This window comes from Euprymna scolopes, chromosome 21 (assembly GCF_053919585.1).
Source record: "Euprymna scolopes isolate OS-2025 chromosome 21, ASM5391958v1, whole genome shotgun sequence".
In the NCBI taxonomy this organism is placed as follows: domain Eukaryota; kingdom Metazoa; phylum Mollusca; class Cephalopoda; order Sepiida; family Sepiolidae; genus Euprymna; species Euprymna scolopes.
Genome location: NC_136502.1, coordinates 57110033 through 57131763, shown reverse-complemented (window position 1 = coordinate 57131763; position 21731 = coordinate 57110033). Strand labels below are relative to the sequence as shown.

Below are 21731 nucleotides of genomic sequence, written 5' to 3'. Positions count from 1 at the left end.
CACTTTTTTCTGTAAAAAGGAAAACAGTCTATTTGGTGATGGCTTCCATTTTTGTATTTGGTAGGTATGCCTCAGGCAATTAGCAATAAACTAACCCATTCTTAGGGTGAGAAAACAAAGCCTGTGAAGGTGAACTTCCTAGAATTTCACAAGACTAATAGAAAGCAAGGACACCTCAGCAGAGAATCCTCACGATTGTTGATCTGATTTTGGTATTAAATAGTTGCCCTGGATGGCAGTGGGTTTTTATAATGGGAAATTTTAATTATTTCTTTTATTGCAAATAATCAAATCAAACTTTAATAATTGGAATATTTATGATCATTTTATACAGTTAATATTTAATTCAACATATTCAAACCAGTGAAATTAAAAAAAAATTCTGCCTAATCAACAGAAACAATGAGGGATTGTAGCATTAAACTTTTATTTAAATTCCATGAAACAACTCTACTGAGTGTAGTTATTTCTTTAAAAAATTTTGTAGACGTATCAATGGACGTTCCAGATGAACTTGATTTGACTGGTCTGCAAGGCACTGGTCTTTTACCTGGGGAAGAAGAGCTTCCATCAGAATCAGCACAGCCAGGTAAGCTAAATTTAATTTAAGGAAAAAAAAAACCTGTTTTAGATGTGAAACTCAATATGATGAAATTAACGAATCAAATGAAATTTCAGTAAAAGTTAAAATGAAAAAAAAAAATTGTTTCAGAAATTGAAGATAAAGAAGGTTGTTTTTGGAAAGATGTGAGAAATACAGAGACAATGGTGTAAACATGTGCTGTGCATGTTTCATTAGTGCATGTTGGTGGCAGACGTACAGTTTTTGGATGCTTGATCAGTGCTAAAAATATCTCTGACCAGCAAGGCCAACCAAATTTGGAAAATAAGAACATCCGTGAATGTGAAAAATCGTGCTGGATCACTATTGTTAGAATAACAATAACCAAAGTTATTTGCAGGTAAGCCTCAGAAATAGAGGCAGTCTTAGATGTTATCTTAAGTAGATGTCTGGAGCATCTTACTCCAGACCAACGAACCATGACTATTAACAAAGGTCCAGAACCCATCAAAGGTGGAGAGATCCTAGAAGAATACAGAGACGCTTAGAGCAAGAGGAAGAGTTGGAATTGAATGCTTGGAGAGTGGGTAGTTTGGCCAGAGGGCTGCTCTTGGTAGGCTGGCTCCTTGAGTCTCTCTGTAATGGGTTTGTTAATGGGGTCTGTGCTTGGGTCAAACAAAGATTCAATATTACAAGTCTGTCCTTCGTCGAAGTAGATGGGTACCATTTGTAAATAGAAAAAAAAAATCTATTATTTGCTTATAAACTGGACTTAGTCAGGCCAAGAATTTTGGTTTTGCTTAGTATGAGGAGTCTTCATTGCAACGCTGCCCAGAACAACATGTGGGAGACGATCATTGGAGGTGAGTGCACACATGCATCTTCACAAAAGTATCCGAGACAAAAGAACACAAACTCACAAAAATAAACCAAGCAAACACTGTCATTCATAACACTCCTTGCCAATTTGAATAAGGATCAATTAGGTTTTAGGACTTCAGAAATAGGCAAAGGTAAAAGATAATTTTGGTCTCTACCGCTTTCTTCCAGTAGACCTGTGCACATGATATGCAAACGAATGATAAACCTGAGTTGTTTTGTTTTTTATCATGTTGATTTTATATATATATATATATATATATATATATAATCATTGGAATATTTTTAAATGATATATTTGAAATGGTCCAAATGGTTATGAAACAATTATAACGCATAAGAAAATACAACATATGATGTTCTTATTTTATATTTGATTATCTTGATTTTGCAAAAATATGTAATTTTTAAGAAAAATGGCGGAGGAAGATATTAAATGTTTAGTTTTTGATGAGTTGGTTTTCTTTAATTTAAAAAACGAATAACCAAACGAAACATTGTGTCCCGATTCGTCAATACAGAAGATTCTATGTTTCGAGTTGTTTCCATTTTTATTATCTTAAATTACTTAATTCTCTACGATTATACAATTTATCTTTAAATTATTTTAATTCTAATACATTACACTTTAATAAAATAAAAACGCACTTTTTTGTTCATTTTTTAACTAATGAAGCATTACCACTGTTGATTAAGTCTATCAGGCATGTTTACGCAACATGATAATAATGGAAATGAAACACGACAAATTAGTTGAGTACATGCATTTGATGGAGAAAAATGATAGAATAATACAATGGATGTGCACTATGAGACTTAAAGCCAAGCGTAGATCTTATGACATTAGAGAAAGATTAAATCTGGACAGTATAGGGTATGTGTGTGGAATGAATTTTCAGAGTATGACCACGTTGAAAGAATAAATGAGTTCTTGGGTTGGGTGTAGAATAGTTGAGATAGCAAGTCTAGTTCACAAGGGAAATTCAGGAAAAACATGAGAGGAAGTAATAAGGATGGACTTAAGAAAAAGAGGGATAGATAAAGACCTGGTCAGAGATAGGTTATTTTACAGGTCAATTTCTTAAAACAATCCAACATGAGAAACGAATATGATAGTAAAGAAAACCATACAACCATCATCACTTTTCGTTTTTTTTTATCAAAAACATCTGAGTTAATTTCTTTCTCCACAAAATTTAAACAGAGTGCACATGAGTAATTTTTGCAAAATTACTTCCAAAAATGTAAGAATCGGGATTGTCTCCCTTGCATCACTTTGAAATTATAATTCAGGGCAGTTATAGTTTCATGCACAAATTAAAGGATACACTTATTTCAAAGAAGGTGTAGAAAAATATATCACTCCAACTTTCATTGGCATGATTACTATTTGTACACACACAACACACAGGAGAAGGAAGTAATTTTTTTTTTTTTAACTGACTTTAATGAAGCAACTTTGAATTTTCGTGTCATAAATCTGGTGACGTTTATTTTTTAAATCTGAAACTTTTCTGTTTCAGCTGTACAGATTGATGATAACTTAGTGTCTCAACTTCTGGATATGGGTTTTCCCTTGGAAGGATGTCAGAAGGCAGTCTATTACACCAATAATGGGGGTTTGGAAGTGGCTACCAATTGGGTAATGGAACACCTAGCTGATGAGGGTATGTATAAAAAGAAAATTTTAAAAATGGTGCTTTCAGATGGCGTACAATCCTCTTTTATGCTTCTTTTTTTGTCATTTTTTTACCATGTTTTTTTTTAACTTTTATCCATTTGTTGTTTGTTTTTCATTTTTGTTCTTTGATTGTCTTTAATCTTTTATTATACCTTTTTGACATCTATTTTTTTTCTTGACATTTGTTTGTCGATTTAAAAATTCTATTTCCTTTTTTTTTTTTTTAGTTTAGTTTTTTTTTTTTTTCAACTTTTTCAACTGAAAGACAATCCAAAAGTAATGCCTCAAATTTATTTTGCCTAGATGTATCGAAAGGGGTTGCAAATTGCATTGTTATGATGACTGAACTTATGTATTCATGACCTGTAAGTTTCATCTCTCTGTTGCAGATATTGACGGTGTGAGACTATAAGAAATCAACCTCTATCATGGGCATGTGTTAGACGCAGAGGTGCATCATTGAATTTCTTCACGTGGAAACATTTACCGGTGCCTGTTGAAAATTTATGAAGCTGATGCAGTTGATGTCAGCACAGTTAGGAAATGGGTTTGTCGCTTTCAAAGTAGCGACAGATATGATTGACAAAAGTTCATTGAGAATGATGATGAATATGCAGAAAAACAAATTATGGAGCAAAAAGGTTGCTTGTTTTATTGTACCACCCCTATCTTCGTAGCTATTCAACATTTTAATTTTTAGTTAAAAAATAGGCCTTAATTTTGGAATGCCCCTCTCATGTGTGTTTATATGAATGCGTTTGTATCATATGAGCATTTAATGTATTTCATGTTATTTTGATAGATACAGATGTTTATATTAAAAGCTATTCATTTTTTTTTTTTTTTTTTTTTTTTCAGATTTTAGTTCCCCTCTTCAATTGCCAGGCAGTGATCAGTCCAAGGATGTCTGTCCTGATGAGAGTACTCTTGCCATCATCATGTCAATGGGATTTACTCGTCGACAAGCTCTCAAAGCTTTAAAGGCTACGGTAACTATCAACAATCTGGTCATGTCTCAATTGCAAAACTAGGTTAGGATTTTTAAAGAGAAGAACAAGATGGAGATTGGATATCATTTGAAAATTAAATTATTTATTTTTCAATATTTCTCTTTGAAAATTATTTGCAAAAAAAAGTTAATTTTTTTTTTTTAATTGAATGTTTTTAGAAATAACATTCCTAAAATATGAAATGAATGAATTAATCAAATACTTCTGAGAGCGGGTCAGTAACTTAAAATAAAAAAAAAAAATTGTATACAATTTAAGTTTGGAATGAAAGATAACAAGTCCGGTGTTTGAATCGTGTAGCAGTTATATTTACCACACTGATTATTCTTGGTAAAGATGAAACATTATCTATGTGTGTAACTAAAATAATTATATATGTGTATATGTAAATATCAAAATAAAATGAAAAAGTGGACAAAAGATGAGATAAAATCACTTCAAAAGTCGATCAATAGGTTGATATTTATTTTGCTTTAATAATTATTGTCAGTAAAACAGATGGTGTTTATTGATAGCAAATTCTGAGTAGAAATTTGGGTGATATAAATGAGCGGAAAATTAAAGGTGAAAGAAAGTTGTGTGAAATTAGTTTGGTAGCAAATTTTGTTAATTGAACACCAAACTACTTTTATCCTTAATCCTCTTTTACCTCCTTCATCTTATTCCCTTGTGATTACCATCCCTCTTTTTAGTCTACCTCTCTCATAATTTGTTTCTTGTATAAAAGATATAAGAAATACCATCTCTATTACCTTCTGATAAAGTTTCTATCATTGAAACGAATGAAATACCAGTTTATTGATTTGCTTTTGATGTGATTTTTTTTTTGTTTCGGTTTTTATTTTGTGGTTTGTCTACTTTTTCACTATATATGTATTATATAAAGGGCAAATGTCTTTATATTCAGCTTAAACTTGAACAATGCACAATAAAAACTTACAAAGTTGGTATTTTTTTTTTAATCAACGTAACCCTGGGTATATAATATCTAAAAAAAGAAAAAAAAATTATTCGGGGGTCAAATGACCATTTATATCATTTCATGTTATCAAGATGTCCACCCTTTAATGTTTTTTGTAATCTATTTTCCAGTCACTCACTAAAGGGAAATAACTCTGATGTTTTTTCTCGGTTATTTTCACTTGAGGTGCGTATGTAAACACATGCACACCTCAACCTTCAGAGAGTGGAATGGGCTAAGCCAAGAAGGAAGAGGGTGTTGTGAGGGGAAAAACGAGGAAGGGGGGAGGGGGTTAGAAATTGTTTCTTACCTTGGACAGTGCCAGGTAGCCCTGCTAGAGTATGTATGTATATTCATTGAATTAGGAAACTTTTGACGAGCAAATTCAGTCTGGTTAAATATAAACCTTTAAGATTTTATGAATAATATCATGCATATCTTTTGAATATATTTTTTTTACCATAAAATTCATAAGCACGGCTATGATTAGAAAGAGTCAAATATGTTGCTTCAAATGTTGTTATATCTTCATTCCAACAGCTTTTTCTCCACAAGGGTTTCAATATATCAAGTTTTTATGAATCTTATGATTTTAAAATATTTCCGTTTCTTTTCACAAACTTTTATCCTCTTTAATCCAAGGAAAAAAAACTCCAACTGTTTTTTGTTCTAATGAGTTGTTTGCTATTTTCCACCATTCAATGATGGGTTAGACACCAAATATTATGAATGAAAAATATGTATTTGGATTTGAAATGTTCACGACCAATATATATATATAAAATGTACTTAGATTTTACTTAGATGATACCTATCATATTTAGCTTTACATCTGTTTTAAATGCTGGCATGCGTTTGACAGTGTTTGTATTGTTGGAAAATCTCTAAAAAGGGGAAAGTTTTTCTATTCAATTTGTTGATCGGGTGCAATTACATTTTTTATTTTTTTATACTTGGAAACATTGGTTGCACAATAAGTGCAATGGAATAATGGATAGGTTTGGAAATGATACCCAGTTTATATGAAGATGGATAAGAACTCGGATGTGGAGAAAGTATGTTTGGATGGCAGAACTAATGAGGTTGTTGAGAAGTTTTACATATGGGGAGCACATGTGATTGCAAGAATTGGGAGTGGATGGGGTAAGTTCATGAAACCTCTGACCTTTTTAACCAGCAGAGCATTACCAATCTTGATGAAGAGCCTATCTAACGTTTATGCAGTTTGATTATGTATGGATGTGAAACCTGGTCAGTAATGCATTACATGGAGAGAAATCATATGAAAATATGATGGATGTAAAGAAAAGCTTAGATCTGATGACCTCAGAGGAAGAATGAATCTAGACAATATAGGGAGATGTGTACAGAAGAGTAGATTTTGATGGTCTGGTCACATTAAAAGAATGAATGAGAAGTCTTGGGTTTGTTGTAGAACAGTTCAGGTAGCAAGGTCAGTTCACATGCTAAGGAAAACGTGAGGAAGTGATAAAGATTTACTTGAGGTATAATTAATAATCTGGCCGATGATAGATTGCATACCTGGAAAGCAATGACAATCTATCAGATATAATCTTTCTGCGGAGATACCAACATGACAACTGGAAATAGTTCCTGTTTACTTGCCTCCCCATGAGAACTGAGTAAGATACAAAGTCAGGTTTTAACGTGGAGAAAATCCAGTTTCATCAAAGGAGGCACTCTAACTCTAGATTGGAACAAAAATAAAAATTACTCTTCTGAAACCAAGGACAGAAAAGTTGAAGTCTAGTATAGTCGAAACAGATACTGCACTTTGTTCCTAGCTAAAAGGTCAAAGATATATTAACAAAGTTCATTTATGAGTTGCTGTGCAGGTTGTGATGACTTGAACAGGCCACATGACAAAACATCCCGTGTATACACTTAATGATATTGCAATTATTACAAAATTTGCTTTTTCATCTGTTTTTTCTTTTTCTTTTTTTTTTTTTTTGAAGAATTGTTGCATTTTATTAAGCAATGTGTGCTATTCATTTCATCTGACTTCTCAGGATAACAATGTGGAAAGAGCTGTTGATTGGGCCCTTAGTCATACGGCTGAATTGGAATCTGAGACGGAAACGGAGGGTACGAATGTGGCAGTGGCATCACAGCCAGAATATCGCGATGGATCCGGAAGTAAATAGTTTTTCTATTTTTTATTTTTGGTTTGTTTTACATTTTTCTTTTGTGTGTACTTTGTCCATCTCTCTCTAGCTCTTTTCCTCCCTCTCTTAACTCTCCCCTTCCTCTCTTAACTCTCCCCTTCCTCTCTTAACTCTCCCCTTCCTCTCTTAACTCTCCTCTTCCTCTCTTAACTCTCCCCTTCCTCTCTTAACTCTCCCCTCCCTCTCTTAACTCTCCCCTCCCTCTCTTAACTCTTCCCCTCCCTCTCTTAACTCTTCCCCTCCCTCTCTTAACTCTTCCCCTCCCTCTCTTAACTCTTCCCCTCCCTCTCTTAACTCTCCCCTTCCTCTCTTAACTCTCCCCTTCCTCTCTTAACTCTCCCCTTCCTCTCTTAACTCTCCCCTTCCTCTCTTAACTCTCCCCTTCCTCTCTTAACTCTTCCCCTCCCTCTCTTAACTCTTCCCCTCCCTCTCTTAACTCTTCCCCTCCCTCTCTTAACTCTGCCCCTCCCTCCCTTAACTCTGCCCCTGTTATATAGCACCAGGACCCCTAGGTTGGGAACGGTCGTAATTAGTAAGTTCCCCGCTGCAACAAAACCAAGTAGCCGTCTCTTATTGATCATCTATGTTGTTTAGTTTTCTGATTGTTATGGTAACGGCCAAGACAGTAGAGCTATTTCCCCCTTGACTGTGCATTTTTCTTTCTAGGGGTTCTTCAGCTGTCATTCGCTTGTCATAATAACGATTCCGACTGAAAGAAAATTAACATGCACACAAAGATCAGACGTAACTCAGCATACCAAATAAAGACATAAGACACGCTGGCTTTTTATATAAAAATATATTTTGTTTTGAAATTATTTTTTCTCGTTCTTGTACATCGAGATTTTTAATAGTTCAAAATTTAACAGTGGGGCTTACTGTCATTTCAGTGATGGAGAGGAAGGTTGAAACGTTATGCTCTCGACAACGCACGTCTCCTATCGGCGTCTCTCTCTTCTCTACCTCCCTCCTTCTCTACCTCGTCTTCTTCTGTTTCTTCTCTCTTCTGCTTCTCTTGTTGGATTCCAAAAATCACCTCTTATATTAGAATGTGTTTTTTTTGCTTGTTTTTTTTCTACGCCATGCTACCTGTCGATCACACTGCTATCGATAAGGGAGCACGCGTCTGCTGGTCACGCTTTGACAATCTTTCGCCGAATCTTGACCTAGAGACATCGTGACCGATTTCTCTTCAGCTGACCGACTATTGACTTTATTTATACACGTGAATCCATTTCTCATGCTAACTTCATATACATTCCAATCATACAAGGAATGTCACGTTCCCTTGTTTTGTAAACAAAAAAAAATTGTCGTCCGATTTCTGTTTACGACGTAATTATTTTTTCATTTCGTCTGGTGGACAATCGATTGTCCGATGCCCATCTTTTCAATCTTTTATTGTCTTTTTTTTTTTTTTTTAAGAAGTTTTTCTTTTAAGTTATGTATCGGATGGTCCCAGCCATCCATTACATAACACCCCTCCCTCCCTTAACTCTGCCCCTCCCTCCCTTAACTCTGCCCCTCCCTCCCTTAACTCTGCCCCTCCCTCCCTTAACTCTCCCCCTCCCTCCCTTAACTCTGCCCCTCCCTAAGTCTTTTCCTCCCTCCCCCTAAGTCTTTTCCTCCCTCCCCCCAAGTCTTTTCCTCCCTCCCCCTAAGTCTTTTCCTCCCTCCCCCTAAGTCTTTTCCTCCCTCCCCCTAAGTCTTTTCCTCCCTCCCCCTAAGTCTTTTCCTCCCTCCCCCTAAGTCTTTTCCTCCCTCCCCCTAAGTCTTTTCCTCCCTCCCCCTAAGTCTTTTCCTCCCTCCCCCTAAGTCTTTTCCTCCCTCCCCCTAAGTCTTTTCCTCCCTCCCCCTAAGTCTTTTCCTCCCTCCCCCTAAGTCTTTTCCTCCCTCCCCCCAAGTCTTTTCCTCCCTCCCTCCTAAGTCTTTTCCTCCCTCCCTCCTAAGTCTTTTCCTCCCTCCCCCCTAAGTCTTTTCCTCCCTCCCCCCTAGTCTTTTCCTCCCTCCCCCCTAAGTCTTTTCCTCCCTCCCCCCTAAGTCTTTTCCTCCCTCCCCCCTAAGTCTTTTCCTCCCTCCCCCCTAAGTCTTTTCCTCCCTCCCCCCTAAGTCTTTTCCTCCCTCCCCCCTAAGTCTTTTCCTCCCTCCCCCCTAAGTCTTTTCCTCCCTCCCCCCTAAGTCTTTTCCTCCCTCCCCCCTAAGTCTTTTCCTCCCTCCCCCCTAAGTCTTTTCCTCCCTCCCCCCTAAGTCTTTTCCTCCCTCCCCCCTAAGTCTTTTCCTCCCTCCCCCCTAAGTCTTTTCCTCCCTCCCCCCTAAGTCTTTTCCTCCCTCCCCCCTAAGTCTTTTCCTCCCTCCCCCCTAAGTCTTTTCCTCCCTCCCCCTAAGTCTTTTCCTCCCTCCCATTTCATTTTCTTTTTTACATTTTCTTTTTTTTTTACATTTTCATTTTTTTTACATTTTCATTTTTTTTACATTTTCATTTTTTTTTACATTTTCATTTTTTTTACATTTTCATTTTTTTTACATTTTCATTTTTTTTACATTTTCATTTTTTTTTACATTTTCATTTTTTTACATTTTCATTTTTTTTACATTTTCATTTTTTTTACATTTTCATTTTTTTTACATTTTCATTTTTTTTACATTTTCATTTTTTTTACATTTTCATTTTTTTTACATTTTCTTTTTTTCACATTTTCTTTTTTTATTTCATTTCATTTTTTATTTCATTTCATTTTTTATTTCATTTTTTTCATTTCATTTTTTACATTTCATTATATTTTTTTTACATTTCATTTTCTTTTTTCTTATTTTACATTTCATTTTCTTTTTTCTTATTTTACATTTCATTTTCTTTTTTCTTATTTTACATTTCATTTTCTTTTTTTTACATTTGATTTTCTTTCTTTTTTTTACATTTTCTTTCTTTTTCTTACATTTTCTTTCTTTTTCTTACATTTCATTTTCTTTTACATTTCATTTTCTTTTACATTTCAATTTCTTTTACATTTCAATTTCTTTTACATTTCATTTTCTTTTACATTTCATTTTCTTTTACATTTCATTTTCTTTTACATTTCATTTTCTTTTACATTTCATTTTCTTTTACATTTCATTTTCTTTTACATTTCATTTTCTTTTACATTTCATTTTCTTTTACATTTCATTTTCTTTTACATTTCATTTTCTTTTACATTTCATTTTCTTTTACATTTCATTTTCTTTTTACATTACATTTTCTTTTTTTTTTACATTTCATTTTCTTTTTTTTTTACATTTCATTTCCTTTTTTCTTATTTTACATTTCATTTTCTTTTTTCTTATTTTACATTTCATTTTCTTTTTTTTACATTTGATTTTCTTTCTTTTTTTTACATTTCCTTTCTTTTTTTTACATTTTCTTTCTTTTTCTTACATTTCAATTTCTTTTACATTTCAATTTCTTTTACATTTCAATTTCTTTTACATTTCAATTTCTTTTACATTTCAATTTCTTTTACATTTCATTTTCTTTTACATTTCATTTTCTTTTACATTTCATTTTCTTTTACATTTCATTTTCTTTTACATTTCATTTTCTTTTACATTTCATTTTCTTTTACATTTCATTTTCTTTTACATTTCATTTTCTTTTACATTTCATTTTCTTTTACATTTCATTTTCTTTTACATTTCATTTTCTTTTACATTTCATTTTCTTTTTTTTTTACATTTCATTTTCTTTTTTTTTACATTTCATTTTCTTATTTTTACATTTCATTTTCTTTTTTTTACATTTCATTTTCTTTTTTTTACATTTGATTTTCTTTTTTTTTGTTACATTTCATTTTCTTTTTTTACATTTCATTTTCTTTTTTTACATTTCATTTTCTTTTTTTACATTTCATTTTCTTTTTTTACATTTCATTTTCTTTTTTTTACATTTCATTTTCTTTTTTTTTACATTTCATTTTCTTTTTTTTTACATTTCATTTTCTTTTTTTTTACATTTCATTTTCTTTTTTTACATTTCATTTTCTTTTTTTACATTTCATTTTCTTTTTTTACATTTCATTTTTTTTTTACATTTCATTTTCTTTTTTTTACATTTCATTTTCTTTTTTTTACATTTCATTTTCTTTTTTTTACATTTCATTTTCTTTTTTTTACATTTCATTTTCTTTTTTTTACATTTCATTTTCTTTTTTTTACATTTCATTTTCTTTTTTTTACATTTCATTTTCTTTACATTTCATTTTCTTTTTTTTACATTTCATTTTCTTTTTTTACATTTCATTTTCTTTTTTTTACATTTCATTTTCTTTTTTTTACATTTCATTTTCTTTTTTTTACATTTCATTTTCTTTTTTTACATTTCATTTTCTTTTTTTTACATTTCATTTTCTTTTTTTACATTTCATTTTCTTTTTTTTACATTTCATTTTCTTTTTTTTACATTTCATTTTCTTTTTTTACATTTCATTTTCTTTTTTTACATTTCATTTTCTTTTTTTACATTTCATTTTCTTTTTTTTACATTTCATTTTCTTTTTTTTACATTTCATTTTCTTTTTTTTACATTTCATTTTCTTTTTTTACATTTCATTTTCTTTTTTTACATTTCATTTTCTTTTTTTTTTTTTACATTTCATTTTCTTTTTTTTTACATTTCATTTTCTTTTTTTTACATTTCATTTTCTTTTTTTTTACATTTCATTTTCTTTTTTTTTACATTTCATTTTCTTTTTTTTACATTTTATTCTCTTTTTTTACATTTTATTCTCTTTTTTTACATTTCATTTTCTTTTTTTTACATTTCATTTTCTCTTTTTTACATTTCATTTTCTTTTTTTTACATTTCATTTTCTTTTTACATTTCATTTTCTTTTTTTTTACATTTCATTTTCTTTTTTTTTACATTTCATTTTCTTTTTTTTACATTTCATTTTCTTTTTTTTACATTTCATTTTCTTTTTTTTACATTTCATTTTCTTTTTACATTTCATTTTCTTTTTTTTTTACATTTCATTTTCTTTTTTTTTACATTTCATTTTCTTTTTTTTACATTTCATTTTCTTTTTTTTACATTTCATTTTCTTTTTTTTACATTTCATTTTCTTTTTTTTACATTTCATTTTCTTTTTTTTACATTTCATTTTCTTTTTTTTACATTTCATTTTCTTTTTTTTTACATTTCATTTTCTTTTTTTTTACATTTCATTTTCTTTTTTTTTACATTTCATTTTCTTTTTTTTTACATTTCATTTTCTTTTTTTTTACATTTCATTTTCTTTTTTTTTACATTTCATTTTCTTTTTTTTTACATTTGATTTTCTTTTTTCTTTTTTTTTACATTTGATTTTCTTTTTTCTTTTTTTTTACATTTGATTTTCTTTTTTCTTTTTTTTTACATTTGATTTTCTTTTTTCTTTTTTTTTACATTTGATTTTCTTTTTTCTTTTTTTTTACATTTGATTTTCTTTTTTCTTTTTTTTACATTTGATTTTCTTTTTTCTTTTTTTTACATTTGATTTTCTTTTTTCTTTTTTTACATTTGATTTTCTTTTTTCTTTTTTTTACATTTGATTTTCTTTTTTCTTTTTTTCTTTACGTTTTCTTTTCTTTTTTTTTACATTTGATTTTCTTTTTTATATTTGATGGTCTTTTTTCTTTTTTATATTTGATGTTCTTTTTTCTTTTTTTTTACATTTGATCTTTTTTCTTTTTTTTTACATTTGATCTTTTTTCTTTTTTTTTACATTTGATGTTCTTTTTTCTTTTTTTTTTACATTTGATGTTCTTTTTTCTTTTTTTTTACATTTGATGTTCTTTTTTCTTTTTTTTTACATTTGATTTTTTCTTTTTTTACATTTGATTTTCTTTTTTCTTTTTTCTTTTTTTTACATTTGATTTTCTTTTTTCTTTTTTTACATTTGATTTTCTTTTTTTCTTTTTTTTACATTTGATTTTCTTTTTTCTTTTTTTTACATTTGATTTTCTTTTTTCTTTTTTTTACATTTGATTTTCTTTTTTCTTTTTTCTTTTTTTTACATTTGATTTTCTTTTTTCTTTTTTTACATTTGATTTTCTTTTTTCTCTGTTTTTTTCCTCCTTGCAGAATACAAACTAGTTGCCTTCATTAGTCACATGGGCACATCAACTCTCGTCGGTCACTACGTCTGTCACATCTTGAAGGATGGCCACTGGGTGATCTTCAATGACGAGAAGGTTGCCCTGTCTGAAAACCCACCAAAGGACCTTGGTTATCTGTACCTCTACCAGAGAATATGAACATGCGTCCACTGCCGCTTTATAGACAGTGACAGAAAGGGAGAGAGAAAAGTACCGCTGCTGCTATTGCTACCGCTGCAACCTCTGACACTTTGTTTCCAGATGATTAACAGCTTGCTACTACTATTACTACCATAAATCATTTCTAGAATTTTTTTTTTTGTTTTTTTGATTGACTAAAGTTATTGTTGCTCTGGCTGCAGACCTTTAGCCTTTTGTTGTTGATTTTTGATGTTATTGCTCCTTCTGTTCTTGCGACTATTAAAGAATTTTTTTTTTCATCAAACCTAAAAACTTGAAGTAGCAATGCCCATCAACCATAAAAAACGCTTTGGATAATTACAGATTTCAATTTTATTAAAATATAACTTTTTTAGTAACCTAAACATTTTAAGTCCTCAAAATGCCACCATTCTGCTCATAAATGAATATTCTTTCATATGCTTTAATAAATAATAATCTACATGATATATTTCAAAAGATTTTAGGAAAATAATGATAAAAATGTTAACAGGATGAAACGCCCATTTTGTGTCAGATATTTTTTACACTTCCAATGCTTAAAAGCTTGGTACCATTCCTCTGTGAGGAATTTCTTCATGAAATTTGGAAACGATCAGAAAAACATCAATCTCACTTATTGTTAGGGTATGAAAGAAACTGGTCCATTTATTTTGTCTTTAGAATAAAACTTCAATATGACGTGTATCAAACTTTTTTTCTAACTATTTTTCATACCCCAAATATTAAGTAAATTAATGTTTTTATTTTATGCGTTAAAATGATAATTTTGTGTTGATTTCTCTTTTGGTATCAGTCATTTTTAATCAGCCTCTCTCTCATAATTTCAAACGCTTTCTCAGCAAAAGTAAACCATTTGAATAGTAGCACTAATAATCATAAGCTAGTCAGCAGCAGAAGCAGCAGTAACAGTCGAGTGTTTAGTTTGAAATGATCGAGTTTTGTAAACTGTTTACACGTTTAATTTTGAGAAAAAAAAAAAACTTTTTTGTTTAAAATGAACGTGGCTTGTGATTCTTTTATACGAAAGTAGTTCCTTCAAGAAATATTGGTTGATCAAACCACTTTAATTGTAGTAATAAAAGACTTTCTAGTTGACACTAAAAAAAAAATTCTATTTTACAGTTGATTATGTGTGAGTACCTTAAAAAAACTTTAAAAAAATAATTTAGAGGAGAAGGAAATCAGTTTCGCATATAAATTTAATGCATAATAATAATGATAATGATATAATCATAATGCATATTTCCCAGCCATTATTGCCTTTCAGAGCAGTCATTATTCCAATTTTTTCAATTTAAAAAATTATATATAAAATACACATCAGTGCGCTTGAAAGCCAAATCACAACGTGATATTAGGAAAATAAACAAATATTTTACTTGTTTGAAATTTATAATATTAATATATTTCAGAGCTAAACTCCATCTTCAGTATGCTGTTTTTTTTTCTTTTCTTTTTCTGCCATGATGTAAACTTGGAGAAAAAAAGTCTGTTTGAAAAGAATCGCACGTTGTATCTTGAAATGTTGGAACAGTGCGTAGGCAACGCGAGAATAATGTCAAATTCACATTCTTGACGACATAAATAAATTATGCTGCCACTAAATCTAGATTTTAGTGACAAGCCATCTCAAAAGTGCCTCTCTTGAATCTGTCTTATCGTTAACCTTAAATCTGAGTGACAAGCCCCACCCTGAAAAATCTCCTTCACCCTAAGTCTGAATGGCACCCACTTCAAAATAAAAACCCTTTTATAACGCTACCACTAACTCTAAGATAAGCCCCTTATTGTTACAAAGTGTCTTAAAACCAGACATAATTATCTAAATAAACAGCAACAACAAACAAAACGGACTCTTCATCTCTAAAAAAAAAAAAAAAAAAAAATACACAGGATTTTTCTCTCATAGAAAAATAAACTACCTTAAAACACTAGAATGGCCTGGAAATGATGTATTATTTTATATTAAACTAGCAAGGCCACCTGGCATTGCTCAGGACCATATAAGACCATGAGAAAAATGTTAAACGTACCTGTTACTCTTAGGATAGAGGAAGTTTTTACGTCTATGAATCATTTGCCATCTATAGGAAAAGAATATTTTACCTACTCTAGGACGGGTATTACACAACATATATATGGAATAATTGTACCTTCTCTAGGACAGGAAATTTACAGCACGTATGTGGAAAAAAAAATTTCCTTACCTAGCGCGAGTAATATACAACACATACTTAAAATAATTTACATAATTTTCTGTTGTGCTAAATTTTCTGTATGTTACAGGTACGAGGGGCGTGCAATAAGTAATGCCCCTGACTCACTTCCCATAGCAGTAGAGCAACAAAATTTGGCACAGTTATTAGACTTTCTCTACATAGGAACCCCCAGAGTTATGCATTTCTCCCATCGTTTGCTGCAGCTCTGGAAACCGTTTTTGTAGAACACCCCCAGGTTGGTCCTCCAACCACAACGTGACTTCAGAAATCAAGGCTTCATCATCTAGGAAACGCTTTCCTTTCAAAAACAACTTCATGGCTGAAAAGAGGTGAAAGTCAGAGGGTGCAAGGTCAGGAGAGTAGGGAGGATTTCATAACCACATGCCCATGCTTCTGATCTGGCGACATGCGAGTTGTGGACCAGAGCGTTGTCCTGCAGGGTACCTTTACTGATCTTGCCCCACCTCTTGATTTTGATAGCTTCCCTTAATTTCCTCAAAAGTGAAGCATAATAGGCTCCTGTAATTGTGGTACTCTTTGCCAGGAAATCTGTCATCACTACTCTGTCCTGGTCCCAGAAGACTGTGAGCATGACCTTGCCAGCAGAGGGCTGCATCCTTGCCTTCTTTGGAGGTGGTGAGTCCAAGTGCTTCCACTGCATTGACTGGGCTTTGGTCTCTGGATCATAGTGATGGACCCAGGTTTCATCCTGTGTAATCAGTCTTTTGAAAAACTGACTCCTCTTCTTGGCACATCTCCAAATTCATCCTCGAGCACTCAACGTGTTCTCACTTCTGGAATGGTGTGAGCAACCTGGGAATCCATCTAGCAGACACCTTATGCATATGCAAATGGTCATGCATGATAGTTTCCACAGACCCTGTACTAATCTTGACATCTTGAGCTATTTGGCGAATAGTAATGCGCCGATCTTCCAAAATGGCAGCCACAGATGCCTCATCAATGGCAGAAGGGGGGGGGGGCGACCAGGTCTGGGAGTTGTTTCCACAGACTTCCGACCATGTTTGAATTCATGATGCCAGCATTTTATAAAGTCATATGATGGGGCATTATCACCATAAGTTTCTTTCATTTCATCAAAAGTCTCCTGTGGTGTGTGTCCTTTCAAATACAAAAACCGGATCACTGCTCGACATTCAACAGGCTCCATTTCACACCTGACTCCGTTCAAACACCTGTAAAACAGAAACCACAATTAGTTCAGAGCTGTAATTTTCCACATAACCCGTAGAGATATAAATCATTGTACAAGATTTCAGCTAGATCAGGCAACTTTAATATATAGATGAAACTAATGATTTTACGTAATTTTCTGTTATGCAAACTTTTCCGTATATCACAGGTGCGAGTTTGTTTTTATAATAGTGCTGTAGTGAAGGAGCACCTTATTTCTTATATAAATATCATACTACTCTAATATATTACATGGTTTTTGGTTTGGATTACTTTTATGTTTGTCACAGGTAAGATTTTGTTTGTTTTTCATATGGGTACTATACTGCACAAGTATCTTATTTCCTGGTTAGGATACTGTACAAGTACCTTGTTTCTAATTTAAAAATGAAAGAACTCGATACGTTTATGTAATTTTCTGTTGTGCTAAAGTTTGTGTCTAGAGTAAGAATTTTTTATCTGGGAGCTATAGTGAAGAAGCACCTTATTTCTCATATGTCATACTACTCGAATATTAAATGTGATGTTCAGTTTTAACTTTTATGTATGTCACAGGTAAAATTTTCTTTTTTTTTCATATGAGTACTATACTGCACAAGTACCTTATTACTTTGAAATAATTTCTTGTACACATAAATACATTAAAAAGTAAGTGATCATTGTATGTGATTCTTGGAATATAACATCTATACAAATATACAAACACATAATACAAAAATTCATAATGATCAGTTAATTAGTTTAGGAGTGAATCCAATATATACAAATATATAACACGCATACTAATACATTGAAATATATAAACATATACACATAATTAAAATTCATAATAATGGTTAATTTGCTTACAAGTGGGTTTTCATGAACAGGGTCTATTATCTGGTTTGCATAAATCAGACATTTACTTTCGTTACGTTGATGACACTTTTTGCTTATTTGACGAGACGAATGCGGATGCTTTTTTTGTGTCCCTCAATAACGTTCACCCAGCCCTTAAGTTTACGGTAGACAAAGAAACGACTTCTACTCTTCTGTTTTTGGATGTTCTTGTGTCCAAGACATCCTCGTGTTTTCTTACTTCTGGTTATCGTAAACCAACTTTTACCGGTCTCTATAGGCGTTGGGACTCTTTTTGCCCCATAAATCAAAAATTTAATTTAATTAAAACTTTAGCAGATAGGACCTTGATGATTTGTTCTAAAGTTAATCTGGATGACGAGCTTAAATTTATTACTAAGACCCTTTGTAATAATGGTTACACCTTAGATATTGTTGAATATTATTAAGAAAGTTTCCAATTTTTATAAACCTAAAGAAATCATAGTTAATAGATGCCCTGTTTACCTACGTCTACCTTGGCTAGGTAATATCAGCGACCGATTTGCTAAGCAAATTTCTTTGTCTGTGGAACGGTGTTGTTTTGCATCGAATCCACGTGTTGTTTTTTCAACCAGACCTATGTTGTCATCCATTTGCAAAGATGTTCTCCCCCCCCACCATAATAATTCTATTATTTATTTATTTAAATGTAGTTGCAGTGTGCACTATGTTGGGTGGACATCGCAAATATTGGATTCCCGTTTGAAACAGCATGTGCCTTCAAAGATTCGTTATGCAAATTTTTCACCCGCGGATGTTCTGAGTAATACGTATGGTTCTGCGATTTGCGATCATCTTATAAATAACCATGCGTGTGCCACGAATTTCAGTGCTGACATGTATACGATCTTGAGTAAGTCGCACTCGCCCTTTCATTTAAAAATTCTAGAGATTATTTTTATTAAGTCTTTGAGACCTTCTCTTTGCAAGCAAAAAGAAAATCTTTTAAGACTTAATTTAGTTTCTATGTAATTTTTCCCCCATTTATTTTTCGCTTTTTTTTTCTCCCCCGCCATTTTCATGACTTTTTTTTAATTGTATTTTCCTTGATTTAGCTCTGAAGCCAATACATACAAATATATAATCATATAAACATAATTAAAATTCATAATGATTGGTTAATTAGTTTAGGTGTGAATTCAAGAGATAGAAATATATAAACATATACACATAATTAATATTCATAATGATCAGTTAATTAGTTTAGGAGTAAATCCAATACAAAATGCCATTACTTAATCTACTTACGTGATTTTTGGAATGTAACAAATAAGCCGATATATCATACTTTGAATATGACATTTTCGTTAAAAAACATTTTTCTGTATTTTTTTAATAAAAGTGTTCTTGTGTATTTATTACATAACATTTAAAAATCAAGAATATCGGAATGTAAAAATTAAAAAAAAAGAAAAAAAAAAAAGGAAATGAATTTCAAAATCGCAACACTTGTGCTGGTAAGCGGTCATGCTATCCACTGCACCAAAGGGACAAACGGTGTAGCAACAGTGTGAAATATCTAAATAAATAGATCTCTTTTACACAATGTACGCATGCGCAGAACGACACCATGCTACACTCGTCAAGGTGTCATTTCTTTAAAGTTTGAACTCCTTTTTGAATCCCTTAGCAATTAATTTAACTGAGTAAATACTTCTAATAAAATTCTGCACCAAAAATGCAATCTTTTGAGCTACTGCACGCCGTACAATGACCATCCGTCTAGGACGAGATACAATTTGAAAAATGGAGACACACAAACATAAGACATAGTGAGATTTATATATTAGATTTATATATGAAACTAATCTCCCACTCTAAAATAATTGTTTTTTTTCTCTCTCTCAAGTTTTCATCAAATTCACATGTAATTGCTCCTAGCCCTACCATTAGCCTGAAGTCAGTGGCAAGCCACCTCCTCGTCCTACAAAGACCCTCTTAAAAGCGTGCATAATTGTTTTTAAAAAAAAAAAAAAAATAATTTCCATTTAAAAAAAAAAAAAATTGGTAAACTGCTTTAAAATGTTGGAATCTAAGATTTTACTTTAAATTATATTCCATTTCTGTGTGCTCATATGCTATTGTTTAAAAAATGAAGAATTGCATATTTTAGAGGCAGGTGAGTGATTTAGAGAAGGTGTTAATCTACAATAACACAAAAGAAATCTTATAATATATTCAATTTTAAAGTCTTAGTCTTAAATTCCAGTTTCTTGTACATAAAATGCATTACATGCATTAAAGATTATTTGAAAACTATTAATTTCTGGAGATTTTCAGTGCCATATTTGGATTCCTTGCACAAAAATATATTTATATGGCAAATTTCATTGCTTAACCTTGTGTTTTAACAAAGATATAACATTTTTACTGAACAAGGCCGATAGCCATTAGTTGCGTGCTCTTATGTAATGAATGAATGCGTGAATGTAGGATTGACATGAAATTCTTAAATATAAACTAAAATGACCAAAAAATGGGATGAAATGACTTAAATAAATGACTTAGAATGACTTTAATGAACTTAAGGATGAATTGAATGACCTTAAGAATGACTTGAATGCTTAAAAAATAACTGGAATCCTTCAAAAACAACTTGAATGATCTGGGGAATGACTTGAATGGCTCTGAGACTAACTGGTTGTAAAGTGGGTTATCATTTTACATTAAATTAATACAGAAAAGTGATCCCACTTTATATCACAATAAGTACAGCATGTAGTAAGAACAGATACTACACTTTGATTTTCATATATAATTTATTTTGTGAAAATTACAATCAAAATAATTCAATGTAAAATTAAAATAAATTAAAAGTAAAATTCCAATTTACAAAACAAATTTAGGCACTTTACTCTTGACTGGCAACATTTACCACAATACCTCATTCACTCTGTGGACTCTAAACTAACTAATGAAAACCCCAGCGTTTTTGCAAAAAAGGATATATATATATATATACAATTTACTTCAGTCGAAATTCTCAGAAATCAAGGGGCTCACAACCAGGGGCTAACACTTGAACTCTATATGAGATACATAGATATTCGAATGTTCCATTTAAGTTCTTTATTTCTCAAGCACTGAGTTAGTAAAGAATTGAGAACATAATTTTCCTCTCCCCAATTAACCAGCTGTTTTATACGTTGTAGTATATCTTTCATCTTGGTCTCTTGGTCTTACTGGATTCCAGGACAAGAATTTATCCAGTCTGGTGGAATATCCAGCTTCGTGCTATTATTTGAGGTAATATCACTTGGAGAAGGTGCACCATTCCTCGGAAAAGCTGTGGAGTAGCCGTAGTGAGGAGATCTTATTTGGGCTGCGAATACTATGTGATTTTGAATATTTGGTCAGGGTTTACTTCTATGGAAAAAGTATCCTCATGCCAGATTATTCTGGCAAACCCCTGTACAGAGAGACCTTAGACACTCGAGGATAGTGTCTAGTAGGCATTCAAGTTCTCCCCAATTTCTGTATGTATGTATGTATGTATGTGTGTGTGCATAAATTTTTTTTTGTTATTAAAATGTGTGTGTGAAAAAAGTTCAATTTATTGGAAAATAAAAAGTTCTTGAATTTGGAAGAGAAACAGTTCGTGTTGGGGAGTGGGGAATCTAGAACAAAAAATATACAAAAAATAAATTGCCTACTGCATTGTTAGTAAGGTCCCTCCCTAAGCTAATCTAGTTAGATCATCTACTGTTTTCCGGGGCACTGAAAACAAGCGGGAAGATCCCTAGTGGGGATTGGGAAGAATTCTTATCGGGTGTAGGGAGGAAAAATAAATAATTGTCAAAAACAAAAAAGGGGAAGATGGGGGAGGGGTAGGCGGCGACCTTCGAGTAGGGGTTGACCAGGGG

The 21731-nt window shown here is 31.7% G+C and overlaps 1 protein-coding gene across 3 annotated transcripts in view; it reads left to right on the top strand.

Annotated features, from left to right (window-relative positions):
• LOC145242383 (ubiquitin carboxyl-terminal hydrolase 5-like) overlaps positions 1-13757 on the top strand; it is an 86885-nt gene extending 73128 nt beyond the window's left edge. For all 3 annotated transcript variants that reach the window (XM_080105399.1, XM_080105400.1, XM_080105401.1), the window contains exons 16-20: positions 488-589; positions 2965-3108; positions 3981-4111; positions 7127-7253; positions 13380-13757. In XM_080105399.1, the coding sequence (XP_079961525.1) occupies positions 488-589; positions 2965-3108; positions 3981-4111; positions 7127-7253; positions 13380-13552 (677 nt within the window). In that variant the 3' untranslated portion in view covers positions 13553-13757. The remainder of the gene's footprint in view (positions 1-487; positions 590-2964; positions 3109-3980; positions 4112-7126; positions 7254-13379) is intronic.
• Positions 13758-21731: the final 7974 nt, after the last annotated feature.